This window comes from Panicum hallii, chromosome 9, assembly GCF_002211085.1.
Source record: "Panicum hallii strain FIL2 chromosome 9, PHallii_v3.1, whole genome shotgun sequence".
NCBI lineage: Eukaryota > Viridiplantae > Streptophyta > Magnoliopsida > Poales > Poaceae > Panicum > Panicum hallii.
In genome coordinates this window covers 7,510,770-7,537,506 of record NC_038050.1, presented here as the reverse complement: position 1 = coordinate 7,537,506, position 26,737 = coordinate 7,510,770, and the positions used below count along the sequence as shown (strand labels likewise).

The 26,737-nt window shown below is 43.3% G+C and overlaps 4 protein-coding genes and 1 pseudogene across 4 annotated transcripts; 3 read left to right on the top strand and 2 right to left on the bottom strand.

Annotated features, from left to right (window-relative positions):
* Nucleotides 1–691: 691 nt before the first annotated feature.
* Nucleotides 692–7,717, top strand: LOC112877049 (pescadillo homolog). The gene is made up of 14 exons (XM_025941253.1): nt 692–842; nt 939–1,024; nt 1,370–1,498; nt 2,777–2,896; nt 2,988–3,113; nt 3,531–3,615; nt 3,715–3,825; nt 4,479–4,572; nt 4,713–4,999; nt 5,112–5,219; nt 5,952–6,073; nt 6,703–6,907; nt 7,017–7,247; nt 7,389–7,717. Exons 1-14 carry the CDS (start codon nt 819–821, stop codon nt 7,476–7,478), a joined length of 1,818 nt encoding a protein of 605 aa, XP_025797038.1. The 5' UTR covers nt 692–818; the 3' UTR covers nt 7,479–7,717.
* Nucleotides 7,718–10,919: 3,202 nt separating this feature from the next.
* LOC112872692 lies at nt 10,920–15,105 on the bottom strand (annotated as a pseudogene).
* A 1,599-nt stretch (nt 15,106–16,704) lies between these two features.
* On the top strand, nt 16,705–20,121 carry LOC112877807 (adenylosuccinate synthetase 2, chloroplastic). Its single transcript, XM_025942176.1, has 4 exons — nt 16,705–17,058; nt 18,535–19,227; nt 19,301–19,612; nt 19,781–20,121. The coding sequence occupies exons 1-4, from the start codon at nt 16,765–16,767 to the stop codon at nt 19,949–19,951; spliced, it is 1,470 nt and encodes a 489-aa protein (XP_025797961.1). The 5' UTR covers nt 16,705–16,764; the 3' UTR covers nt 19,952–20,121.
* A 520-nt stretch (nt 20,122–20,641) lies between these two features.
* Nucleotides 20,642–23,481, bottom strand: LOC112875780 (N-terminal acetyltransferase B complex catalytic subunit NAA20). The gene is made up of 6 exons (XM_025939751.1): nt 22,951–23,481; nt 22,784–22,874; nt 22,084–22,216; nt 21,322–21,391; nt 21,087–21,147; nt 20,642–20,997 (listed from the first exon to the last, which is right to left on the bottom strand). The coding sequence occupies exons 1-6, from the start codon at nt 23,344–23,346 to the stop codon at nt 20,906–20,908; spliced, it is 843 nt and encodes a 280-aa protein (XP_025795536.1). The 5' UTR covers nt 23,347–23,481; the 3' UTR covers nt 20,642–20,905.
* On the top strand, nt 23,441–26,165 carry LOC112875781 (F-box protein At1g55000). Its single transcript, XM_025939753.1, has 2 exons — nt 23,441–23,949; nt 25,551–26,165. Exons 1-2 carry the CDS (start codon nt 23,572–23,574, stop codon nt 25,923–25,925), a joined length of 753 nt encoding a protein of 250 aa, XP_025795538.1. The 5' UTR covers nt 23,441–23,571; the 3' UTR covers nt 25,926–26,165.
* Nucleotides 26,166–26,737: the final 572 nt, after the last annotated feature.

Here is a 26,737-nt window from a genome sequence, read left to right as displayed (position 1 = left end):
GAGAGAGAGAGAGAGAGAGAGGCGCGAACGGAGACGGGGGGAGGAAATGGCGGGCAGCCTGGGGCGGGAGGGGTTTAATGGAGGAGGATTCGGCTCCAGGGAGGAAGGCGCCGGCGGGAAGAGCTTTTTCGTAATCGCGCCCCGCGAAAAAACGAGCCGCGCTCGCGCTGCTTGGTTTCACTAGTTGCGCACGTTGTGCAAAGATTCGGATTATTGTGGGCTTGGCGTAGATCTGGCCCATTGGGTCTAGTCAAAGATGGGCTGATAAGACAAAATCTACAACGTTCTTAGGGCCGGGCACAATGGAAAGAGAACTGAATGCTAGACGGGATTACAATAATTTTTTTCTTACGATTTCAGAAAACGTTGAAACCGGTGTAGACAAATTCACAAGCATATAATTTTTTTCAGTTAGACTAGTTAACAAATAAAAATAACTTCTAGAGTGTTTTCCGGAACGACTTTAGATGCAAAGAACTTACTAAATCCAAATAGGTAACCTATTATATGCTCGATGCAAAGGACTTACTAAATCCAAATACTTAAGTTGTTAGGATCTAAATTTTGCATAATTTTCATGTAAAATTTGCCACTTCCATTTGATTATTTCGTCGAAGTTATTTGTTTTTACCAACCAAGTTAGGATAGGAAGAAAAACTTGCAAGCAGCCGCTGACAGGCCGGCACTTTCAGCAACACACCCCTCCTCCAGCCCAAGCACCGCCCGCCGCCATATAAACCAAAACCCTAAAACCCACCTCCTCCTCTCTTTTCCCCTCCCTGTCCCCGGTCCGAGGAGCGACCTCCGCCGCCGCCGCCATGCCGAAGCACTACCGCCCTGCGGTAATCATCCTCCTCACCCTCCTGCTCCTCCCCTCCCGAAGGCGCTCTCTTTGTTATCCGCCGAGCCTCTGAGGTGCTGTTCTTCCTGTGCTTTAGGGCAAGAAGAAGGAGGGGAATGCCGCGAAGTACATCACGAGGACCAAGGCGGTCAACTACCTGCAAGTCAGCCTTGCAATCTTCAGGTTTGTTACCATCACCCGATTAGTTCTGTTTATTACCGACCGGTCGTCATCTAGGAGCAGCGACCGCGTAAAATTTGGGATAAGCTTGTGGTGATGCTGGTGTTAATCAGTTATGCTGAAACAGGAAATTTTAGTCATTTTTTTGTCCGTTAAACTTCCCAATAAGCTAGATAGTTTCAGTTTGTTGTGTCCTGGAGTATATTGATAGCATGTCACGGGCAACTTAATATCTTAATGGAGTCACTGTGTTATGTCCGGCTTGTGTGGCATGGATAAGTCAAAATGGCAGTTTTAATTCGCAAATATCTTCAAAGAATTATATTGAGAATCTCCTGCTTATTGCAGGAAGCTATGCATTCTCAAGGGCGTTTTTCCTCGTCAACCGAAGAAGAAGGTGGAAGGAAACCACAAGACATACTACCACATGAAGGATATTGCCTTTATTGCTCATGACCCTTTGATCGAGAAGTTCAGGTAACTTTTTGTGGGCGACTACTGACTGGAGGGGGGTCACTTGGAGGATGAAGTTTTGCCTAATTCCTCATTGCTCTATGTACTTTGAGGAATAAGTGTTCTACGGATACATTTGGATATGCATCTTAAATTGGAAGAGGGATGTTATGTTTGTACACTGTCATAACATGTATTAGTGATAGTTTCAATAGTTGGTTCCTTGCAGTAAACTGATTTTCACTAAATCAACTCTGTAATTAACTCTCAAAAGACTTGTTTATTTCGTAACATCTATTAGTGGTAGTTTCAATAGTTGGTTTCTTACAGTAAACTGATTTTCACTAAATCAACTCTGTAACTAACTCTCAAAAGACTTGTTTATTTAGATCAGGATAGTACGTGGTTACAGATTCATGAAAACCATTATCCATTATTTTTCACAAAGAAACTGTTTAAGGGTAAGACTCACGTTTAACTAAACAAATGCCACGATCAAGATTGTACCCAACAAATATGACATGTTTTTTCTGTAATGGTGAAGGATATTTTTAACTGAGCTGATTGTTTAAATGCCTGATCTGAACAGCCATCTATTCTTGCTAGTTTACCTGAACCAGTTGAAAAAAAATTTATTTTCAACGGCAAGAAATTTTTTAATAAACTTAGTATTGGCAAACAAAGGTCATTGGCTGCATCAAAATTATTTTGGTATACTTGTAAGGGACTGTTTATCTGAGCTTTTACTTTTGAAAATGTTGATTTGGGATTATGGCTTTGGGAAAGCTTAATTTGAAAATTCTCTGTAGATGAAGGGTATAGTTTAAGACTATATGTAATAGTGGCAGACTGAGAACATTATCCCTCAGAGTCCACATAAGAAGCTCTAGACCTAGTAGTAAAGATGGCCTTTGATTCTCTGTATCAATCCCCAGACGCAGTCTGTTTGTTTCAGATTCTGCTTCATGGAGAGAAGCAGTTCCTGAAAAGGGGCTGCAAAAAACAGGCTTTAAAAGATGTAGCCTTGTAGCTCATTGTTCATTGGTGATGAAAAATCTTGCTGCTTGAATGTGAGAAAGACTAGTGGCGTCATATTTACTTTGCTGTTTATGATAAATATTGGTGTAGGTGCTTTATGTGATTGGCAATATTCAATATTCCTAAAAATTTTAAACGATACTACTTCCATATTTTTATTTTCTGTGGGAGTAACTGGAGTACATGAGAATAAGATCATGCTAAGAATCCTTGCTTTTTTCTAATGTTTCATGTACTTGATAATCCTATTATGTTTGATTTCAGGCAAATCAAGGTTCACAGAAAGAAGGTTAAGAAGGCTATTGCTAAGAAAAACAGGGATCTTGCGGACAGACTATTGAATCGACCACCAACTTACAAGCTTGATAAGCTGGTCCTTGAAAGGTACCAAGTGAATTACAATTGGTTCTTCAGGAGTTCATCGAGTACTGTCTCTATGTAGCATTAACTTTCTTTTTTTGTGTTTATTCAACAGATATCCTACATTTGTTGATGCTCTTCGAGATTTGGATGACTGCCTTACAATGGTTCATCTGTTTGCGGCATTACCTGCTGTTGATGGTGAACGTGTTGAAGTAAAACGGATCCATAACTGCCGCAGGTTTGTTTTGTTTGATATCGCAAAATTTTCTCAGCCACATGTTACTTTCGAGTGCACTTGGTGATCATGATCTGTTTTTTTCCTGTTTATGTTTTAACTATGTGTACTGCTGTATCTTCTTTGGATTTTGTTCTACAGCAATTGAAGGTTGTGTAAAGAATGATGCTTTACAATTAACCAGTGAATATTAGGTTAATATAAAAAATCTACATTTTCCCTTTAATATCGTATGATTACATTCGAACCTGCATATGGTCTGCGGATTGCTACTTTTTGGTCCTGAAAGGCCAAGCTGAAATCACAATTTTGTAAACAGAAAAAATATTTCTGTTATTTGCCTTCTTTAGGGCCCATCTGTTATTTCTTCTTATGTGAAAAAGCCATTTTGATTTTGATGCAGTTTAAATATTCTTATAGGTTAAGCCATGAATGGCAAGCATACATATCCAGAACTCATTCCCTGAGGAAGACATTTATTTCTGTGAAGGGCATATATTACCAGGTAATGGCACACTTCTTTTATCTATGCACCATTATACCTTTTGTTATGTCATTGCCTCATGCAATAGTAAACAATTCATGATTCTATCATGTAACACAGGCTGAAGTTCAAGGACAAAAAATCACTTGGTTAACTCCTCATGCTCTTCAGCAAGTATTAACTGATGATGTTGACTTCAATGTGATGCTTAGTTTTTTGGAATTCTACGAGGTAACAAATATAGTTGACTGCTCTTTAGTTCTTTTGTGTCTCATGTTTTCTGCAATTGCCGAAGTAAACTTCAGGCAATGATTACCGATACATGTATTTTTTATTTGAAGCCAGGTATTTTTGGCTTGTTGTAGACAGATGGTGCTTTTGTTTTGGCTGGCATACTAAGCATCTTTTTAACTGATAATCATGTTGGAATATTAATGTGCTTCCTGCAACTGCAAATGTGTGTTATTGCAATATAATATAAGGCTCAGAAGTGTGCCCTCTAGGCACTTGTCAAAGACAAAATGATGCTATTTCCTTCTTGCATTGCGCCATTGCCTTGCTTGGGTTTCTGAGCAATTCACCCGTAGATCAAGGAATGTTAGGATGTCTAAACCAAGATATGCTACAATGTCCAAATCAAAATATGTCATAATGTCCAGTAACAGTGTGGTGCATTATAAACTTCATAACCGGTATTATATGTGATTTTGTGCTGTTATCTATAATTCTGTAGCATAGTTTCCTAGACTGATAGCTTGGCGTTTTTTTTTAATGCTCCCTTGGAAAATTTATCACGTTTTGTTGAGATAAAATTACAACTTAACTTTAATAGTGCTATTTGTAGTGTTTGTTTCAACTTTGTGACTAGCCTATTGTGCCTGCAGACTCTTCTTGGATTTGTAAACTTCAAGCTGTACCATTCAATTAATGTAAATTATCCCCCGATTCTGGATCCTCGCTTGGAAGCTTTAGCTGCCGGTATGTTCTGGTGTTTATTATTATTAACTGCAATTGTACGTCTTTTTAATGCATACCCATCATATGCCCTTGCTCTTTTTTTTTGTCTAAGTTTCTGTGGACCCTTCTTTTTCTGAATTTTTCATGATACCCTGTACCAGAGCTTTATGCACTGTGCCGATACATGGCTACTGGTTCTGGGAGAGTGATTGGAAATTCAGAATCTGGTGGAGCAATCAAGGAAAAAGAGGATGAAAACAACAAAGCAAGCTCAAAAGCTGATGAGTCTGAACTCAGATTGGCACAGCTTCAACATCAGCTCCCAGCTAATGAACCTGGTGCACTAATGCATCTTGTAGAAGAATCGACTGCTGTTGACACAGATGACGATGAGACCAAAGAATGTAAAAGTTTATTTAAGAACTTAAAATTCTACTTGAGTCGGGAGGTAGGTTACTGGAATTTGGCCTTGTTGTAAGCCAATTATTTGGTGGAAGATCAATTAAGTGTGTTTGATTTGAATAATTTTTCCTATTTTTAAATCCTTTATTCACTTCTAGGTGCCTAGGGAGTCCCTTTTATTTATTATCCCGGCATTTGGAGGAACTGTTTCCTGGGAAGGAGAAGGAGCTCCATTCAACGAAGTAGATGAAGACATCACTCATCAGGTTGATTCCATGTGCCACAATTAAATTGAACTATATTAGTGGAGACATTTTGATGTACTCTAGTAAAAGATGCCACATGAAGTACAACTATAGCAATGCCATGCTAATGCAATTGTTTCCTTCGGCACTACAATGTAGTTTATTGAGATGTAGTTATCTCTTCAGTAGCACACAACAGTAAAAATCGATCACCTGAAAAGCACACAGAGGAAGTCATATCAACTGGTTCATGACAACTGTTTTATGCTCACTACTAACCATATGGCAGTCCAAAATAGGACTATGCTGTCACATCCTTGCAGTATGTGTGTGTGTGTGTGTGTGTGTATATATATTCAAGGAGTCCATGATATGTCACTGAACAACTACATGTTGCATACGCCCTCACTGTGAGGTGCCATGGCTGACATGTGGGGTCTGGGTTGTTTGTGAGATATTAGTAGGATGCGATGAACCTTTGATATTATTGTTCGGTGTTACATGAAGAATTATGCTTTCATTCCTATGGATTTTGTTAACGTAAGGGATATTTTGTGTAAGTCAATACAACTTCATGCACTTGCCTGTATAGAATATCCATTGCATGTTACAGCTATTTCATTCGATTATACCTTGAATTCAGTTGTTACATGCTGTTTCTTTATTAAATATATATTAGAAAGTTGTTTTTTGTTATGTTTCGTTGATTTGAATTCGCAATTTACTTAATCTGTCACTTCTATTGTAATGCAGATTGTCGATAGGCCAACGCAAAGCCATGTTTTCCTCTCTAGGGAGTATGTCCAACCACAGTGGGTATTTGATTGTGTAAATGCTCGCATCATATTGCCGACAGAAGGGTATCTTGTTGGAAGGTATGTCATAAGAGGACATAAGATGGGATGTGCGTGATATCAGCAGTCTTTACATAGTGATAATAGCTTTTAGCATGATGTATGAGATATACTCAAAATTGCCAAGTTCTGCTATCCTGCTGCTACCAGATACTTATCAGTTGCTGCTCTCTGTTGTTACCCATAGAACTTGCTAGTTGCTACTGCTAATACTTACTATGTCCTCCATCCATGAATATAAGTGATTGAAGTCAAACTTTCTATGTTTGACCAAGTTTATAGGAAAGAACAGTATAATTTACAATTTCAAATGAGAATAATCAGATCCATTTATGAAATATTTTTTTCATAGTATACTTCTTTGATGTGGTAGATTTTAATACCCTTCTCTATAAATTTGGTCAAACTTAGAGTAGTTTTAACTTAGGACAAACCCAGAATCCCTTGTATTTCTGGACGCAGGGAGTAGTTGCAAGTGCTACTACTATCATTTGTTTCTGCCACTGCAACTCTACCGCATGTTTTCTAAAAATTTAACTTTTAGCTAAATTGTCATCATTGGCTACAGGTTATGATTTATAGTTGTGCAATAATGTTGGAAACATTCTTATGTCTAGTAGATGATGTCCTTTCAATTCGTGATGTTGCAGAGTACCTCCACCACATTTGTCTCCTTTTGTGGACAACGACGCAGAGGGTTACGTTCCTGAGTATGCAGAGACAATAAAGAGGCTGCAAGCTGCTGCTCGCAATGAGATCTTGCCTCTGCCAGGTGATGAAGATCTGGACAATTCGTTGGTAGCAGCAATGATGGATCGAACAGAGTCAAACGAAGCTGCTGAAAAGAAGAAGAAGGTGGGTTGTTTGTTTTCAGTTTAAAGTTTAAACGGTCTCTAGTTCTGCTGTCTTCCCTTTGTACCAATCGCAATTCTTTGTAACACGCTCTGCCTTTCTTTTTTTGTAGCTTGAGATGCTAGAGAAGCAATACCATGACGAGCTGAAGATGGAAATAGATGGTGTTACTTTCTCTAACCTGTCAAATAAGAAAGCAGACAAGTCACCAGACACCATGGACAAGGATGATACAAAGTCATATCACGAGGAGGATGAGAAGAACCAAGCCGAGAAGGATAGTGCTGACATTTCTACAGCTCTCATGTCTCGAAAGAAGTTAGGCCTTTATAAGGCGATTGAGGTATGTGTACTCAATCTTATATACATTATATATCAACATCCTTTGATTTTTCATCCAATGGATGCCCGTACTCGTTATATCAAATGATTGTGCCATTCATACCAAAAGTTTTTAGCACCTAAACTCTGTTTGTGATTGCAGATTGGCAAGGAAAGGAAACGCGACAAAGTTGAGCTACTGAAGAAGAGAAAAAAAAATGCCGAGTCTAGCGCCTCTGCTAAGCGACGCTGAGTCTCCAAGTTCATCAGCGCGGCATGTATCTGCTTGGTGTAGCATTTCTTGTAGTGGCGCTGCCATGATCAGCATTGCGTGATGCCTTTTGATAGCTATGTTGTTTTTCTATGTTTGACTTAGAGATATCTATGCTGTTCAAGATGGGCTTTAACCATGTGCACCAGGATACTTGAATACAACAATTTTGATATATTTTTACTTGGTGTCATTATTGTGAGATGTGCCTGTCTTATATTCAGACAGCTGTATTCTCGGTCCTGATCTGTCGATGAATTTTTCTTGCCCCTGCTTGGCATGGTCACTCTTCAGCATGTTTCTGGTCGCACTCAGCCAATGGCTTTACTGTTACTGAGTGAAAATATATTCGTTTTACGTATTCCGCGACTGCATCATCAGCACCTAGAGTTAATAGCAGTCGCAAGAGAAAACGACCCATGCAAATCCCAAATCAGATCCTACTGTATGAAATGCGACAGTTTTTCGTCTTAAATCCGCCATAAAATGAATGATAATTTTAAATTCTGTTGGACTCCTTGTCGAGTACCTGCACCATCGTTGTGCAGCGTGACATGTCCAACATCTAATACAGGAAGCTCAGAAAACGGCGGCGCAATGTCGTGGGCGAGCTCCCGCCGGACCTGCTCCGCCTCATCTCCGGCAGCCTCCGCGAGGCCGGGGACTCCGTCCGCTTCCACGCCGTCTGCCAGGCATGACGAGACACGGCGCTGGCGTCCCACCCGCAGTTCCTTCCATGGCTCCTCTGACCTCTCGCCAGGCGGCCACAACACCCCTTCCATCGCCGGAGCTCCGCTCCGTCTTCTCCGAGACCACCAGGTGCGCCCCCGGGGCAACAGGTGGCTCGCAACCGAGGGCGGCGCGGGCGCGTGGTTGCTCACCAGCGAGGCCGCTGGCCCATCTCCATCGCTGCGCCTCGTCGGCCCTTTCACGGCCACCACCCTGCCGCCGCCCGCGGCTGCGGAGACCGAGGACCGCGACTTCACACGCTCGTGATCCTGCTGCGAATGCGAAACAGCAGCGGCGGCGACCTAGGAGGGCGGCCGTCCCGCGGAGCCTCCGCCGCCGGTGTCCTTCCGTCTTCCCTAGCCGGTTCCCAGATTCCCACGAAGAAGTTTACAGATGACCCCTTACTATTTTCATAAAACCCCCTAAAATAGATCGTGATTACTGATCGCGATCCAACCTTTTACAATAAATTCCCTAAATCGGATCGCGATTACCAACCGCGATCCAAAATTTTACAATAAAACCCCTAAATCGGATCGTGATTATGAATCACGATCCGTTATTTTTACTATAAAACCCCTTATTTGATCTATCCTTTTTATAATAAACCGCCCAAATCAAGGGACGAGGTCATCGCGAAGACGGCGAGCAGAGCAATTCTGGGACCTGGCCTGGACCCGAGCCACGACGGCAAAGCTGTATACACCTTCAAGTCTCGCGGCGAGCTGCTGGCTGCCTGCCTTCTTCTGGACACGACGGAGCAGCACGGCGGAGACGCGAGGGCTCTGGCCGGCGCCATGTCCGTGGAGATAGACGCGCTCGAACCGGAAGTGGATCCACTGTGGGTGATGAGGGATACCCGAACCCTAGTGTCCTGTTCCTTGGGTGCCCTACGCCCCTACCAGGTTCGCCGGCGCCGTCAGCGGCGGGTGCGCCGCCTTCTTCGTCCTCAACTCGCGGAACGGCGGCGGAAGACCGGCTTTGGCTTGGCGAAACGTGCCGGAGGCGTGCCGCGTCTACAGTAATAGCTTCAAGGATGGCAGCGCGACGATGGTGGAGGAGCTTCCGACCGGCGCCGGATGGGATAACGACACGCTCATGACGGGGCTGGCTCCCCGACCTTCCGCCATAGCTCCGGCCCGCGGAAGCGCATGCTGCCATCATTGAGTTCATTGATGTGAGCTCCATTGAATCGATAAGTTAAGGGATGTGTAGCTTGCAGCTGAACCATTTTTTCGCGGGGCTTGGTGAAGTCGCAGATGCAAGAGTCATCTGTGACAGAAGGTACAGTCATTTGTTGGGATTCCTTACCATGGCCACGATCGACGACGAACCAGCTATGTTTTTGCTGCCATGGATGGAAAGGTTAGTGCAGCCAAGAGCAGCCGGCCATACTGTACAACTCTTTCTGGTTCATCTCAATTGCAATACTAGTATCAATAAGAGAATACATGCATGAATAGGGCCATTTGACGGAAAATGTTGCTGTGAAATCCTAACACATTTATTTGCAACAAACTATACGTAGTAATTATTTTTTTAGTATTTGATCAATTCAAAATTGAGAAAGAAATTTGCTTCTATTTACTGCCTGACTATCTGCCCTTCCGTATACTGCTGGATTCTGCAGTATACTTTTGGCCACGTTCTGCGAGTGAAATTTGCAGAAGAGCGACTGAAAGGACCATTTACGTGGGCAATCTGCCATGGAAATTGGACAATTATCGGCTACAGTAAATTTTCAAGCAACATGGTCATGTAGTTGATGCAAGGGTCATCTAGAGCCTACGACATATACACCGAATACTCACACGGGGTTGGAGTTGTAATGGTGGAACAATGAAGGAACCAACCGCAGTTGTTGCTTGAGTAATCTTGCATCTACATTCTGTTGACTCAACGTTTTTACTTGCCGAATTCGCTGATTCAACATTTTCTGGCTGCTTGACTTTTTTTCCTTTTACAATTTGCTTACTCAGTAATACCATGAGACTTGTTGATTCAACAAATTCTTGTTTACCCAACATTAAATGTACAGCTTTGTTGATCGAATCACCATTTTTCAGTGCTTCAGCATTTTTTGGCTGGAGTGAAGCACCTGGCGCGCCTTCTTGTAGAGCGTGAGCATTCATGTGTGAGTTTGACCCTTTTAGCAACGGTTTCTAATCTTTCTGCACAGTAGTGTAGCCTCTGAGCTTTCTCCCTTATTAATACAATGGGCAGCTCTCCTGCCGGTTCTATTTCAAAAAAGATAATAATATAATTGAAGGAAGAAGAAGAATTTTCTTTTTAGGGAGACGTAGAACTATATGCTCCTGAATGTTTTGGGAGAGGTGCCGTAGTGTCTGTGGCCAGGTGCTCCACCGTCGGAGGTTGCTGCTGCATGCAGCTTCACCGGAGTTCAGCCGCCGCATCAAGGTAGAAGTAGAACGCGAGAAAGACCGGCCATGAGGATCAAGTAAAATACATCTACAAGCAGTTCGCTCAACAGCAATCCTCTATTGCATGCAGAGAGTTGGGCAACTACTACCAGCATTACTCGCTGGACAAGACTATAAACATGCACATTCAACTTGCTTCAGCTACAGCGTGGTACTAACGAGCAACGGAAGCAGGGGTGTGTCGCTTCATGAAAAAGCAAAACAATTCTGCAAAATGCCGGAGCGAAACCGAAGTGAATCTGATATATCGTTTCTAGAATCTTGCAAGGGGCCTGCGATCATAGCCACCTCTCCTTCCGTAGGGCTTTGAAGGGCCGATTCCATGCCTCCGTCCACCGCCCACCTTCCTCATCTTTCGGTGTTTCGATGCACTACTCTCCAGGTTCAGACTCACCTTAGGAAGGTCCTTAAAACCGAAAGATGCCGCTACTTTCTGAAAGACAGCAATGAATTAGATATAACCTCGTTCAATTCTTGTGGTATAAAAAACCCCACAATTAATATGCAAATAACTCATGTCGTTGATGCAGAACATAGTAAGTGAAATGTCAGCATTGTTCTTATACAAGCTGACAGTTACTAGCATTTTTAATTCACCTCAGCTAGCTTGGTGCTTTCAAGGGATAGGCTAGGCTGCCACTAAATTGAAGGAAATAAAAAAAATGCTCTTCGTGACAATTTAAAATTATGTAAGTAAAAGAAAAGAAGATTACAGAATACAGATATATGCGCCCTCCTCCCCCCACCTAGGGCGGATTTCAACTTGGAGTGAAACAAAATGATGAGCGGATGAACGGCAGAACCTTAGGAAGAACTTCCAAAGTTTACCTTGAGATCAAGTTGATGGATATCAAAAATGTCTTTCATAGAGTGTGAGTTGTATGCCAGAAGGTAGGATCTGTAAGCTTCCTTCGCTAACTCGTTTAGGAAGTAATTCCCACCAACAATATACTCCTGCTCCAAACTCGAGTCATAATACTACCCATTGAAACAAAAGGATTGAGTTGCGAAAGAGACACTCACAAATCGTTATTGCAATTTTGGCACATCCTTTTTACTGAACTCATATTCAGCCAGAGAAATATTGGCCGCCTGCAAGCAAACATTAAATGTGTTACTCCCTCTGTCCAATTATGTAGAGCGTGTATGTTATTGGACGAGAAGCCAAATCGTAAAAAATGCTTATTGCGTATAACATTATACAGGATTTATATTTCAAAGTACTTTCAAACTATAATGACTTTTAATCATATTTCGAAGTACTTTCACACTATATTGACTTTGTAGCTAGACAATATATAATGTCAACAATGATACAAATTAAGAAAACAATGTTCATATACTTCAAGGTTCCTCTCAGTAAAGTGGGGACAGACATTATGTCACCGAAACATACATCACCTGCAGGTGAATGAGCAACTTTAACTCTTCCGGTAGTAAGAACATTAGCGCGCTTCCTTTGCCTTTATCACCTCGGGAAGTACGGCCAACTCTGTGAATGTAATCCTACAAATTAGATTCCAATATCAAGTTAGCAAAAGTGAGAAATGATAATTTCTTTAGCACAGTTCAGAACCACTAACTTTTGGGTCATCTGGAGGATCATATTGCACAATATAGTCCTAAACAAGGCAACAGATCCTTAGGTAAGTAAGGAATGTATAAAGAAGTACAAATGGTTTAAAAACCACAGGTCAAAACCTTACCACATTAGGAATATCAAGCCCACGTGCTGCCACATTAGTGCATAATAAGATACCCTTTTCTTCCTTAAATCGGAAGAATGTACTAGTTCGTTTCTGCTGCTTCACTTGCCCATGAATATCATCACACTGTATTGCGAGGAAATTTAGAAGTTCGGCATGGAATTTGACTGAGCTACACGATGAAAAGAACACCATGACCTTCTGCTTCTGGCGCACTTTCCTTAGGAAAGCATACAGAACCAGGAACCTTTTCTCACTAGGAATGACACAGTAGCCCTGCTGCAAGCCCTCAACGGTGGGCTGTCAGAGAATCAAAGTTATTCCTGATACAAAGTAATCCAAATAATCTTCAAAACAGAGGTGACCAGCAGGGTAAAGGAGTTTCATACCTTTAATTCAGAATCATCAACCCCAACATAAACAAGTTTTCGTTGCCTTTCTTCATTTTTCCGAAAAGTAAAATTTGCAAAATCTTCAACCTGTTGGATGACAACACAAGCATTGATACCAATAGACAAATTAAGGAAAGTTTGAATAGGCTAAATAACAGATCCACTAACCTTCTGAGTCTGTGTGGCAGAAAAAGAACAGTTTATCTATCCTGCATACAGTGCATAATAATTCCAGGACAAAATACAGTAATCTCAGTACAAAGTTAAAGGCTGCACTATGCATGTGAAATTAATGAAATTGTCAGATGGTCATACCTGAGGGAGGCGTTTAAATATTTGTTTCATATTTTCCTCGAAATTTTGCTCAAGTATGCGATCAGCTTCATCAATTATAAGGCACTACGATATATAGGATGAGTTATGCCAGAGAAAGAAAACGGGGGTGGGTAGAGGTCAGTCATGATATTCATTGAATTTTTCATGAAATTTGATATCATTAAGTGCCTGATAAATGGGGATCCGTGACACATGAACCAGCATCATGCAAGGCTTGGACTTGTCCATGGGCAGCCCAGCACAATTGACAAAATTATGCGTGACAATATGTTTAGCAATTATATGTTCCTTCCTTGGAAATCAGAGAATTTAGTTTGACTATGACAAAAACTTATAGCTACAGATCAATACTTCTACCCACTATAATTTTCCCACTTAATTGGTTTACTAAATAACAAACAACATTATATTCATTTGACTTGCAAACCCGCAAATTTGGTGTAACTAATAACTAAGGAAGATGAAACACGTAACAGAGCTAATAATGACTTTATAAAATAGAAACTATTAGCTTTTCCGACTTGCATATACTTGGCATAATGTGCGCTGAAATTCGATGTATACATGGATGACAACACATAAGCATTACAATTCACTATCAACAGGTAGACTTCCAGACATGGATGAGAAAGAGAAGTATGAAATTGCGAAGAATTAAATATGTGAAATAATTAGGATACGGATTGTGCATATAGAGACGTATGAAATTGCTGGTTGTATTTGTATTAATGTGACAGTTTATACATGTGCAATATTTCAACAGAAATATTTCCTTGAATCTTGGAAAAATATGATAGTAATCAGAACGTGTTTACCTTTAGACTTTTTTAATTGAAACTACTGGTTCTTCGCAGATGGTCCAGAAGCCTGCCCGGCGTTGCAACTAATACATTGACCCCTTTCGCGAGCTGGTTGGCCTCACTTCTCATGTTAGTGCCACCAATTACATATCCAAGATTTTGTGAGTGATACTTCATTAATTCCTTGGCAACTTTGTGTGTCTGGCACAAATGCATCAATGAAATTCATAATTAAGGATAGTGAAAAGTGTGAGACCCTACGAATGAATAGTCCCAGCAACCATCCAACATTTAGATACACGAGTACACGACATATAACTGCCTCTTGAAGCTCAACACCTAGCTAATATTTTGCAGTAGCAATGTGAAAAGCAGTTTTCCGACCTTGTCTTCAAAGTACCGTTAAAATTAACATCTTAGCAGAGAATAACATCTCAGTTCGGACATCAGATTATGATTGTTTCACTCACAGCAAGAGTTCTTGAGCAGTCATAAAGCATGTAAACTTGATCAAAAGAGGAATACTGTTGCATCATGCATATACCTGGATAGCAAGCTCCCTTGTCGGGCAAATCACAATAACTCCAGTTCCGTTCACGGGCAAGAAGTTGGAGCTGCGGAGCAGTTCGATCGCTGGTATAAGGAAAGCAAGGGTCTTCCCTGAGCCAGTCTTGGCTGAACCCATCACATCACTTTGTTCCCTCAGATGCGGTATTGATCTAGCTTGAATCTGCAATCATGAAAACGACCATGCACACATGCCATTACATCGATACTGAAAATCCAACAGCGCATCAGAGATGACGTGATGGTAAATTTTAGACGGTGGCGACCATGACCTCGGTGAGGTGGGTGTAGTTCATCTCCCTGATGGCCTTGGCAGTGAGCTCGGAGATGACGAGCTCCGAGAAAAGCTTGTTTGTCAGAATCCCACCTCCCTTGCCCTTCTTCAGTTTTTGTTTCCCTTTCTTCTCCTTCACCATCCCCTTCTCCTTCATTACATCCTCTTCCTTCTTGTCCAACTTGCCCTCCATCCCATCCCCTTCCTCCCGCTTCCGCTTCCCCTTCCGCTCCACCTTCTGCATCTGCAGGATCCCCTCGTCGCGGACGGTGTCGTAAACCGACTCATCAGAGCCCGACTTCGGCAGAGCAGTGACGGGGTTCTTCGACGGCTGGGCCGAGCGGATACAGGGTTTAAGGTCCATGGCGGCGGCGGCGGCTTTTCGGTGGTGCAGGGTCTCCGGTCTCAAAGAAGGGGTCTAGGGCAAAGCGCAAGCGCGTCTCTATATCCCGGCTTGTGGGCCTGTCGACCAATGAGTTGCGGATCGCAAGTCAGCAATACGTATCCTACCAGCAGACTGCAGACAGACCTCTCTGCTTCCGCCTCCCCTGAGGCCCTGACCCAACAAGATCGCGGAGAAGGCGTGGCGCTCACGCCGCAGGACGGCCGGCCGGACCGGGCCAATGCAAGGCAGCGTTCGACTTCCGGGGGTGGTGCACGGCTGCACTACTACGAGCGCTGGAAGGCGCACGGCGCGCCGCGGGAGAAGGCGCGCGAGGACCCTGACGGCGGCGTGGCGGGCGCCGGCCTGTCGCCGCTGGGCGCGGCCGCGCGCGTGCCGCCGATGGAGCTGGGCTTCGTCGCCAAGGCGTGCGCGCAGGTCTTCGAGTGCCGGCGCGTGCTGCGGTGGCCGTACGCCGTACGCGTACGTGTGCTACTACCACCTGGACCAGGAGCGCGACCAGGTCAAGCGCGAGTTGTGCGAGTACGTCCGGGGCGAGGCCGAGGCGTCGCTGGAGCGGCTGCACCGCTGCGCGGAGCTGGAGACGAAGTGTCTCTGCCTCGACGCCGGCTCCGCCGCCGAGAATGTTCGTGGAGTACAGGGATAGATTGTTACCATGCCTGCACAAATTTGTCAGGAGAACGCAAATTCATCCACACCGGTTTGAGGATACGAGCTGATGATAACCACGCAGCGCGTGCGAACGGGTGCCCACCTGCATTCCTCACTTTCTGAGCTTCGATTTTTGGTGCGAGCGAATTTAGGTTGGGGTTAAAAAAATCTCTTCACCTACCTACACGCCAAAGCATATGGAAAAGTGGTCCCAGCCCATTCTTACATGGGTTACGATATAGGGAACGGCACCACGAGTAAGGGTGGAGCAGAGGTTCGGAGATTTTCTGGACGTGCGTAAGAGGTCTTCTCTTAGTCAATACTTGAGGCCGTCATACTCTCAGCAGATCAAATTTTCCTTTTAACCACGCAACACCTTAAAACCGCCGTTCTACACCTAGTTCTGGATCATCATCATAATTCAAATGACACGGCAAATTAAATGTTCTGTGCTTCTCACTCCTCCCAAATTACAATTTATTTTGACTTTTTAAGTAAATAACTTTTATATCTAGACATATATATACATTTAGAAAATTTAAATAAATTATAATTTAGGCGGAGATAGTATCGTAATGATCAAGTCCTCCGAACTGTTGCCAGGAGACCAATAGCACCTAACTATTCATCCGGCTAACTAAAAGCGTGTCACCTCAGTCGTCAAAAAGAAAAAAAAAGTTGGAAGGAAGGATTGCTGCTCTAATTACTCTACAAAATAAAAAATTAATGGAGCGATTAGGGGCATTTATACGTGATCAATTTGCGTGATGCCTATTATTGACCGAATCAAATTCCAGAATACATTCTACTAGTTGTAACAAATGATATGATTTTGAAGGAGCATGCCATCGTCCACTTGCACCCTCAACAGCAACAGTCCAACGCAGTACAAGAGGCCCACCGGCCAGCGAGCCACCCAGCCGCCGCACCCTCCCCTTACCCCCTTCTCCCTCCACCCGCGCCAACGCCATGCCGCTCGCTCCTCTGTCGCTGGACCCCGCCCCGTTCCCCGTCCTCCGCCCCGGCTCCGGCAGCTGCGGCGGCCGCGTCCTCCCGGGTCCCGCGCCGCGCCTGTGCCGGCCGCTGAGGGCTGCTCCGGTGGTGCCTGCCACCGCGGAGGAGCCGCCATCCGCGGTAGCGCGGGGCCGGCTGGAGTCGCTGAGCCAGGTGGCGGGGGTGCTCGGCACGCAGTGGGGCGACGAGGGCAAGGGGAAGCTTGTCGACGTCCTCGCGCAGCGCTTCGACGTCGTAGCTCGGTGCCAGGTCTTTCTCCTGCCCGGAAGTCGTAATGCTCGTTGCTTTGTTACTGCTCGCCGGTCCGGATGGCGTTCGAGGAAATTGCTCGTGGATAGTATAAGTTAGTGTCAGGTTTCATATAGGCATCAGATGAGTTGGTAAATGCTTGAGATGAACTTGCTCGCTGTAGGGCGTTTTCATTTTTCGCTTTCACCACTTTCCGTTCTCTTGCTCTGCTGTACCTTTTTGTTCTTTGCATTTGGCGCGGTTCCTTTTTTTTATTCTTAGAAAACAATGCCACCATCACGATCAAAACGGCGTTGCAATATTTTCGTGGAGGTGGCTAGACGATATTGAAGGAACTTTGTAATGTCGTCGCGAAAGCTTTAGAGCCTCTTGCATAGCGTGATCCCCTGTTTGGTAGTGAGTAGTTACCGCTGAGGATTGTCATGCGATTAATTGTTATAACCATCGAAAGCACATGTCAAGATTGTTTAAGCATGAGTGCTTGAGTCTTGCTTTCTTTAGGATAAATCATATTCATCAAGAATGGCTCTGTTAAGGTCTGAAGATCTTGTCATCTCATCCCATCATAATGATTTTGGCGATATTCAATATTGTGCTCAGTTAGGGTAAAATATATGAGGTGCCTGGCGTCCTACTAACACCTAATTTTATTCAGCTGTACCGTACTAACCTTTTATGTTCTAATAAAAAACAGCACTCGAGTGTTTCATCAACCTCTTCACTGCTAGAAGTTAGACAGCACCACATCACTATCTATTGGTGTTGTGGACGTGAATTATGACCCAAGAGCAGGAAACCTGCTGTATTCATATGTTTATGAGGTTGCATAGAACAAGCAGGAAGCTGCTGCAGTTTTTAGTAAAATTTGATTTAAATTCACTTTTTCTGTTTGTAACAAGTTCCAAAGAATTATTTTTAACATTTCTTTACGGAACTTTCTGTTTCTCAGTCGCATTATATCCAAACCACAATGAGTATGTCCTTGAAAACACTGCAGTTTCTCAATGCAGCCTTCCTGTTCCTTGTTCTTCAACTAGCAGACAGAAGTTGTGGGTAGTGAAGCATCAATTTAGTTTCTTTGGAAGGCACAGTTTTGTGTTTACTTCCCAATTTTATCATGTACTCAACAAATCATTTACTTTTATGGTGTACATCCTTTTTATTGCAATTCCTAGTTCCTTTTGCAATAATAAACATTGAATCCTCTATAGCCATCACTATCGAAAGCAACCATTATTAAGAGCACCAGCTACGAACATCTGGAGCTCCTTGTGATTTGACATATGATCGTATTTCCTAATGAATAAAATTGGCTGAAGAGTCTGCTCAACTTACTATTCATTCTGCTGTTCTGTGTGGTTATTTGAGGTTCAGTTAATTTAAGTTGGTCCTTCCTCTGAAAGAATTGGTGATAACTTGTTGCATGCCTGTTTTACCGTTTTAATGTGTAGTTTTTTATTAAAAAATGTTATTTAGGGTGGAGCTAATGCTGGACATACCATATACAACTCTGAAGGGAAGAAGTTTTCACTTCATCTTGTTCCATCCGGCATCCTTAATGAGAATACACAGTGTGTAATTGGTAATGGAGCAGTTGTTCATCTTCCTGGATTCTTTAAAGAAATTGACGGGCTAGAGTCTAATGGAATTTCTTGCGAAGGAAGACTTTTGGTATCGGACCGTGCTCATCTTTTATTTGATCTACATCAAGTTGTTGATGGACTTAGAGAGGCAGAGCTTGGGATTTCCCTTATAGGGACAACAAGGAGAGGAATTGGGCCATGCTATTCAAACAAAGTTATCAGGAATGGGCTCAGAGTTTGTGATCTGCGACATATGGATACCTTTGGTGCAAAACTCAACACCCTACTAAGAGATGCAGCTCTGCGCTTTAAAGATTTTGAATATGATAATAAGATTCTCAAAGAGGAGGTTGAGAAATATAAAAGGTTTGCTGAACGACTGGAACCATTTATCACTGATACTGTGCATTTTATGAATGAGTCAATCTTGCAAAAGAAGAAAATATTGGTTGAAGGTGGTCAAGCTACCATGTTAGACATAGACTTTGGTACCTACCCATTTGTTACATCCTCAAGTCCCTCAGCAGGTGGAATTTGCACTGGTCTTGGTATTTCTCCTAGAAGTCTCGGTGATATCATTGGAGTGGTACGTTCAGTTGCTTAGCTGCTTCAAATTTCTTATTTTCCTTTCGTCCTAAACATAGTTTTTTTTTGTGCAGGTAAAAGCATACACGACTAGGGTTGGATCTGGTCCTTTCCCAACAGAACTGTTGGGTAAGACTGGCGACCTGCTCCGTGCATCTGGAATGGAATTCGGGACCACAACAGGTCGGCCCAGGCGTTGTGGCTGGCTCGACATAGTTGCACTGAAATACTGTTGCCAAATCAATGGCTTCTCATCTTTGAATCTCACAAAACTAGATGTGTTAACTGGACTCAAGGAAATTAAGCTCGGTATCTCATACTACACCAATGATGGTAACACAGTGCAATCATTTCCAGCAGACCTTGATCTTTTGGAGCAAATAAAGGTAAGAGAAAAACAGATCATCAGAAAAAAAAACAACAAAAGAAACAGGTTCTCCTGTTTTATTGAGTCGCGTTTATCAATGCAACTTTATTAACATATAAATCAAAGAAGTATGCCACTATGTGATTCGTGTTTTTCTAAACAACTCTTGTGATCTCTGCTGGCGTAGGTCAAATACGAGGCCCTACCTGGATGGGAGGAAGATATTTCCTCAATACGAGATTATAATGATCTTCCAGAAACTGCTCGTCGCTACGTGGAGAGGATAGAGGAACTGGTCGGCGTTCCAGTCCACTATATTGGTGTTGGGCCTGGACGTGATGCCCTCATATACAAATAACTCTACTCTCAGGGATACCTCATTTAGTTTAATAATGTAAGAGGGTTGCTTTGGTTACTAATAACGCATGCTGGTTGAAGGGTGCAGAATGCAGCATCCTTTGCGAAATGAGTTCAAATGAGCTTCAGGAAGCATATTATCTCAATAAATTGCCGTACCTCATTCTCATCTGTTGTTTTGATTGGCCATCTAACTGAAGTATTTCTTTTTGGAAACCTAACTGGCTAATTTCGATACAGAATTTTGTAGTAGTAGAACCATCAAGTGTTCTGAAATTTTTAATCTGGATCTGCAACCCAAATTGCCAAGTGGATGTCTGAATTTCCGAGTAACAGAAGCATCTAATGCTCTGAAATTACGAATGTAGTGTGAAACTCCAATATCAAAATGCATAGAATTTTTTGTCCTAGCCTTCAACACCCAGCATTCAGCATGTCACTTGAAAATCCAGAGATCTGAATTTATGTTTACTACCTGAATATAATGTTATTCACATTGTGTGACAATGCTGAAGAATGATGATCAAGTATCACTTTATTGACAAGCTTGCTTTCGTAGGATCTCCAGGATAAGCTGAATATCTACTAATTGCGCTGCTGGGTCATACTTTTATCTTGCTACAGCTCTTTAAAGTTGCAACTATTATTAAGCTATATAAAAGCTCAACGTACAGTAAGTAACATCACTGGATAAGAATGGTTTGGCTGGTGTGACTTCAAAACAAAGCAGTCTGATTCCGTTCCATCACAGTTATCAGTTCTCGCTATTCAAACACTGAATGCCATTGAATTCACCTTGAAAACCCCATGGGGCCAAACTGGTGTGAAAAACACAACAGTACAAGTAATCCCTACTCAGTGATACCACTAGACCAGATTCAAAGCTTGTTAAATTCCCCATTCATGCTGTTCAGGTAGCAACAAACATCACACTGTACTTTCTAGACTTTTAATATCAATCATATTCAAGTTCATCAGGTGTGATTGGCCTCTTGAGTGGTATGATGGACTTCTTCTCAACATCTTGTGATAATGCTTTTCTCATATCTGAAGCAAAAGCAAATATACAGGCATGAGCAACATCATCATCGCAAGAAAAAAAATGCATGCTAACATTTGGCACTGCAAGTGCTTACCAAGGCCATCTTCTTCCCCTGAGTAGTATCGAAGCACCCTCCGATAAACCACATAACCAAGCTATGGAAACAAGTGACAAAATTAGATAAGTTCACTCAGTACAATACTGTTTAATCAAGACTATTGGTTCCACGTGCTAACATAAACAAATTAAAAGTTCTGTTTGGAGCAGCAGAAATGGAATATTTACTTATGAAGTAGGTCAGAAATCATGAAATTTGTAAGCAGGAATACCTTTTCATACATCCTTATCGCTGGCATGTTAGATGCCCTTACAAAGAGATCCACAAAGTAGGCTTTATCCCTGCATAGGAAATTTGAGTTATAATAGCTGGTGATACAATATATATGACTACAAGGATGATACAACTACTTGATAGCACAAATATAGGTTGAATAGCTGATTTCTATGACTTATTATCTGAGTGAAAAGTAACCAGGCTAGGACATTAAGAGGGATGGCAAGTCACCATTCAGTTATCCCATTCTTAGTAATTGTGCTGGTGTCTAGTGGGAGGAAATATATGGTCAAATACTCTTAAGCACCATCTTAGAAAGTAGGAAATGCTAGTGAGAATGGAAAGAAACTACATTCTTCCCACTTTCAATGCTCTACGTTACTTTACACATAGAACTTGAATTAAGCTGGCCAGACAGAGAAATGTTCCTTGATCTAGTTAGCAAAAGCTGGAATCTAGAAGTTGAGCCATAAAACCATTATTAAATATTTGACAGATAAAATGTGGAGTCCGGGAAGCTCTGAAAGGACAGGGTTTTCTTTAACATTGCTAGAGCCTTAAGATGGAGAAAGAATATCTGAGATATCTGTCAAGCAGAACAGATCATGAACTATGAACTCGACACACAACAATTAAGATTACAGCAACCATGACATTGTGAAGATTCAATAATAGCACTAGAACACCATATCCAAATAAAGGTGAAAATAGATCACAGAGACTGAATCCAAAGGATAACCAGAAACATGCTACTTACATTTTATCGCTGATTTCTTCCAGCAAGTTCATGAGCTTCTTGGCTAATTTCTGCCTCCGAAATTCTGAGGCAACAGACACTGCCGTGACATGTCCATGCCAAGACTCACCTTGCCCTTCAACTTTACCCATGACTGCAAAAGATGTCTAGCTTACTTACCTTAAACTAAACAAAGGTGAACAAGAAAGAAATGAAACAGCAGAACAATATTCCATTCAGCCTTCAGAAGGGTGTTGAGTCTCCATCGTTGATGCTCACTGTTCAAGATAAAAACTACCAAAAATCTAGGGTACTAGTAACTCGACCAATCATCCTATTTGTATCTTCACCTGCCGTTTCATACACCCACTTACACTTCTAAACCAACATTATAAATCTCACTATCCTCACGTGCATTTGCATTTGCTGAAACAATGCCTACTTGGAGAACAAATTCATCAACTCAACCAAACTATTCGCATATCCACATATGATTAATTGCGTGGAAACCTAGCAAATGAAGATAATCCAGTCCCTTTAGACAACTCATGTCTCAAAATTCAACTAGCATATAGGATTTGCACTCTACAGATTCAGCTAACCTTAATTTGACAAGCAATGATGCAGAAGAACTAGGAACATACAACTAGCCACACAAAATTGATAGGACAAACCGACCAGACGCCCAAACAACCACGAAGATAGGGAATAAGAGACATACTGTAACCCATGACGCGGCCGCCAGGGCTGACGGCGGCGTGGAAATAGTCGGGCCAGCGCGCCAGGTACGTCATGTAGAACGACATGTTGAACTGCGGCAAGCGAATCGAGAGATCAGAGAGGGAACGCGCTCGAATCAAGGAACGAGGTTACGGGTCGGCGGCGTACCGTCTCGGTGAGGTGGTCGAGGTTGACGGAGGCGAAGCGGAGTAGGTCGTCGCAGCAGAACCGCCGGATCGTCGTCATGCTTCCTCCCTCCTCGCCTTTCTCTCGGTTAGGCGCTGTGGCGGCGCCGGAACGGGGTCCTCGTCGCCGGAACGGGGCGGGTCGGGTTGGGGGCGGCGCTCTATCCCGATTCGTGTGACTCTTCTTCACTCTTCCCCCTCTCTCGTCGGGTTGGGACCGCGGCCGGGACGAACTCGTAGAAGCTTCTGGAGGATAACGGCGAGACGGCCCACGGCCCTGAGCCGTTCGAGCAGAGTGAGGGCAAGCCCATGCGGGATGAAATGCTCGGTCTGGACCATTTGAAATTTCTATGCAGCAAATTAGCCCAGTTAAATTCATCGCCACCGCTCAGTGCAGCCCAAGCCCAACTGCGCGGAGGAGGGACCGACCGAGCCCGCAACTCCACGCACTCCTCTCCGACACCACATGGTCCACCGTCGAGTAGTCCCCGCCTCCACCGCGCCACCGCACGCCTTGACCGGCTGACGCCGCCTCCGCCATTCCCCCACCCCATCCACGCGGCCCCAACGCCAGCCACATCACGAGTCTCCAACCTCTCTACGCATGGACTCGCGCGGCGCAGCCGGGGGTCCCGACTCCTCCTCCCCCGCCGATCCGACGAGCCCCGAGCCCGATCCGGCCGCGGCCGCGGACGCGATGGACGCGCGCCTCCCGGCGGACCTGCTTCGCGCCGTGCTGCAGCGGCTGCCGCCAATCGACCTCGCGCGATCCGCCTGCGTCTGCCGCGCGTGGCACGCGGTGGCCTCCGACCGCGCCGTGCTCGAGGCCGCCTTCTGCGCGCCCTGGGGCGTGCGACGCGTCGTCGGCGAGCCGGCGACGCAGGCCTTCTGGCGGGCCGCCTCCCTTGGGAGGTTCGCGCTGTCACATGCCGTCCGGCGCGGGGATAACGTCCCCGGCGTCGCTCTCAAGTACTCCGTACAGGTGCGTACGTGTTCTGTATATCCCTTTCGGGGCTCTCCGTTCCCAATGACTTTGTGATCGGCCTAATCTGTTTGTTTGCTGAGGTGCTATCGAGCCTGTCGAAGCGCCTATCATCCTCATATGAGTCTGGTTTTGATCGCCCGAAAGTATTCTGTGGCAGCATCAATTCTAAATGAACCTGACAAATATCATAGTGGTAAATGGGGGCAAAGAGTCTGAATGCTGGAAGATCAATGATGTGAGGCTATGTCTTCTCATCAGCCAAATATGGAGTCATGGAAACAGTGGAACTTAGTTGCCAATTGGTCATAAGTGGTTATTGAACAAGCAAATGAACAAACTGTTGATGATATATAGGTGACAAAGTATGTAAGAACAAACGCCAAATCATGAGCAATTAAATGCTTAGATTCATGTAGTATGGTATCTTTCATTTGATGCCTTGAGATCAGTAGAGCTTAGCACTTGTGTTGAGTACATTATTTCTCATGCTGAAACGATTAAAGAAATGTTAATGGTGCTCCAGTTGGGAATTGTTGATGCAGCAGTGAGTTTGGTGTGGCAGATAAAACTTACGTACGTAGCCATGGTATGTTGAGAGGAAAGAAGCATAGAGTTGGAGCAAGAGATGAGTTTTTTATTTTTATTTTTTAAATTGGAGCGGGAGCAGTTTTCTATGGCATTGTTAGTGGTGTTGGTGAGCTGGATTGGGAAGAGGGACGAGGGGTGAGGGGTTTGTCATCATATTCAGCATCAAGTATGGTGAAACTGTGGCTGAGGAAGGGATCACAACTTGAAATAACTAGCATTTGTTGGTTGGAAAAGGTTTCTAGTTTTCTGCTTCTGGATTGGACATCACAACTAGAAACCACAAATTATCACATGTATCGCCTTTATACTGTGTCACAATGTGTGAAGTTTGCGTCATGAGTTTCTGACCGTAACTTAGATCTAGCTTTTACTCTCGTAACACTGTCTGTAATTCTTAGGACAATGCCAAATCGATACTACCAGTTTTATACTTGCTCTATTGCTCTATTGATTGAACTGAGAGATGCTGGAGTGGCAGCTATTTATGTTGTCAAGACAACAAATGTAGTACATACTGATTGTGGATTTATTGCACAGTCACTTATGTTGAATTTGACTGTGATACTTGAAACAAAATATAAATACTTTTGAAAGTAAGATTTTTTATCCAAGACCTAAAAATCTGTTTGAATTCTGATTGCTCAACAGTGAAGTCAGGTGCAGCAAGGTAAGTAGCTCACGACTGGCGTCCTGTTGTTAGAATTTGTTATATGTTAGATTTGGCAGATGATTCTCCTAATATACTGCTTCCATAAGGTTTTATCAACTGTATGTATTATAATCTATCGAGTTAGAAGAGCAATAGCTTGTTCTCAAGAATCTGGAAGTAGTATTTTTCTATCAGCCACTTATGCTGTTTCAATCATCATGATCACGCTTCAGTTACCGCTTACTACCCTTGGATTGCATTTGTTTGATAGTCCTTTCCGTTTTGAACTTGGCAAATGTCAGCTTCATTCTCTATTCTTCATCAGACTGCACTTTTTTCATGCTAGTGGAACTGCATGCAGGTGACCGATATCAAACGGTTCAACAACATGATGAGTGACCATGGCATCTACTCAAGGGAAAGGCTTCTGATACCCATCAGTAATCCAGAAATCCTGCTGGGTAGCACCTGCTACATCGAGATGGATCATAATGCGAAGAGGGAAGTTGCGGTCTTTTACCCTGAGGGTCGTCCGAGTGGGAAAACTGAATCCTTGGCAAATATCGCCTCTGCAGAGAGGCGAAGCAGGAGGATTCTCGAGTCTGTGAGGCGGAGCCTGCATGTTGACGACGAGACTGCTGCGTACTATTTATCCGTTTCCGAAGGCGATCCCAGGGCTGCCATGATGGAGTACTCCGAGGACCTGAGGTGGGAGCAGCAACGCGCAGGCCGGTAGATTCAGAACAACATGGAATCTGTTAATATCATGGTGCTTCATGATGGGTATTGGTTGCTACCTGCTTCAACATCTATTGCTGGGTTGCCCCCTGCCGTGTGTTGTACAATCCGAACCATTGTAATATAATACGAGCTTCAGTGTAAAGAACATAGACATATGTATGTATTATAATAAATGATGAAAAACAAAGTCGGTCATGTTTTATCAGATCATTGACTGGTGAAAGTTTTTCTTGTATGAACTTGTTTGTAAATAAGTTTGTTTTTGATATAGTTCTTTTGGGGGTGTTTTAGTGATTGACTTGTGCAACGGGGTGCAGATGTGCGCTGCTAAGTGGGGCCTGTAACAGTTAAATTACTTGTTACTAACTTACTACAAGCTGCTTAACGTGGGCTCGTTTATGACGCCTCAATACGAATAAGTCGAACTCATTCTTGCAGCTTGGATTATATCTCCCGACGCCCAAGCATATGTCACGAATTGTAATAGTTGAGGGCAACACCACCGATGGCCTCTGCACCAGGACAAAATATGCCTTGCAGAGTTCTCTTTCGCCTATATAGTTACACCAGGATAAATATTTCTTGCCTGTAACTTGTAACGTGTAAGGCTCACTGGTTGGCTATGTATTAGTACCTTTTTTAACTCCTCACATTATGTATCGTCTTTGGCACATTCTCGAAAAAGGTTATTGACCATCCTCAGAGCTTCATCACCATGCGAGCGGCAATGACTCAAATCCGGGATGGAAAATTTGACTTCCTGTCTTCACTTCAAGTATCCTGTTTTGTTTTTTTAATGTCATCGAA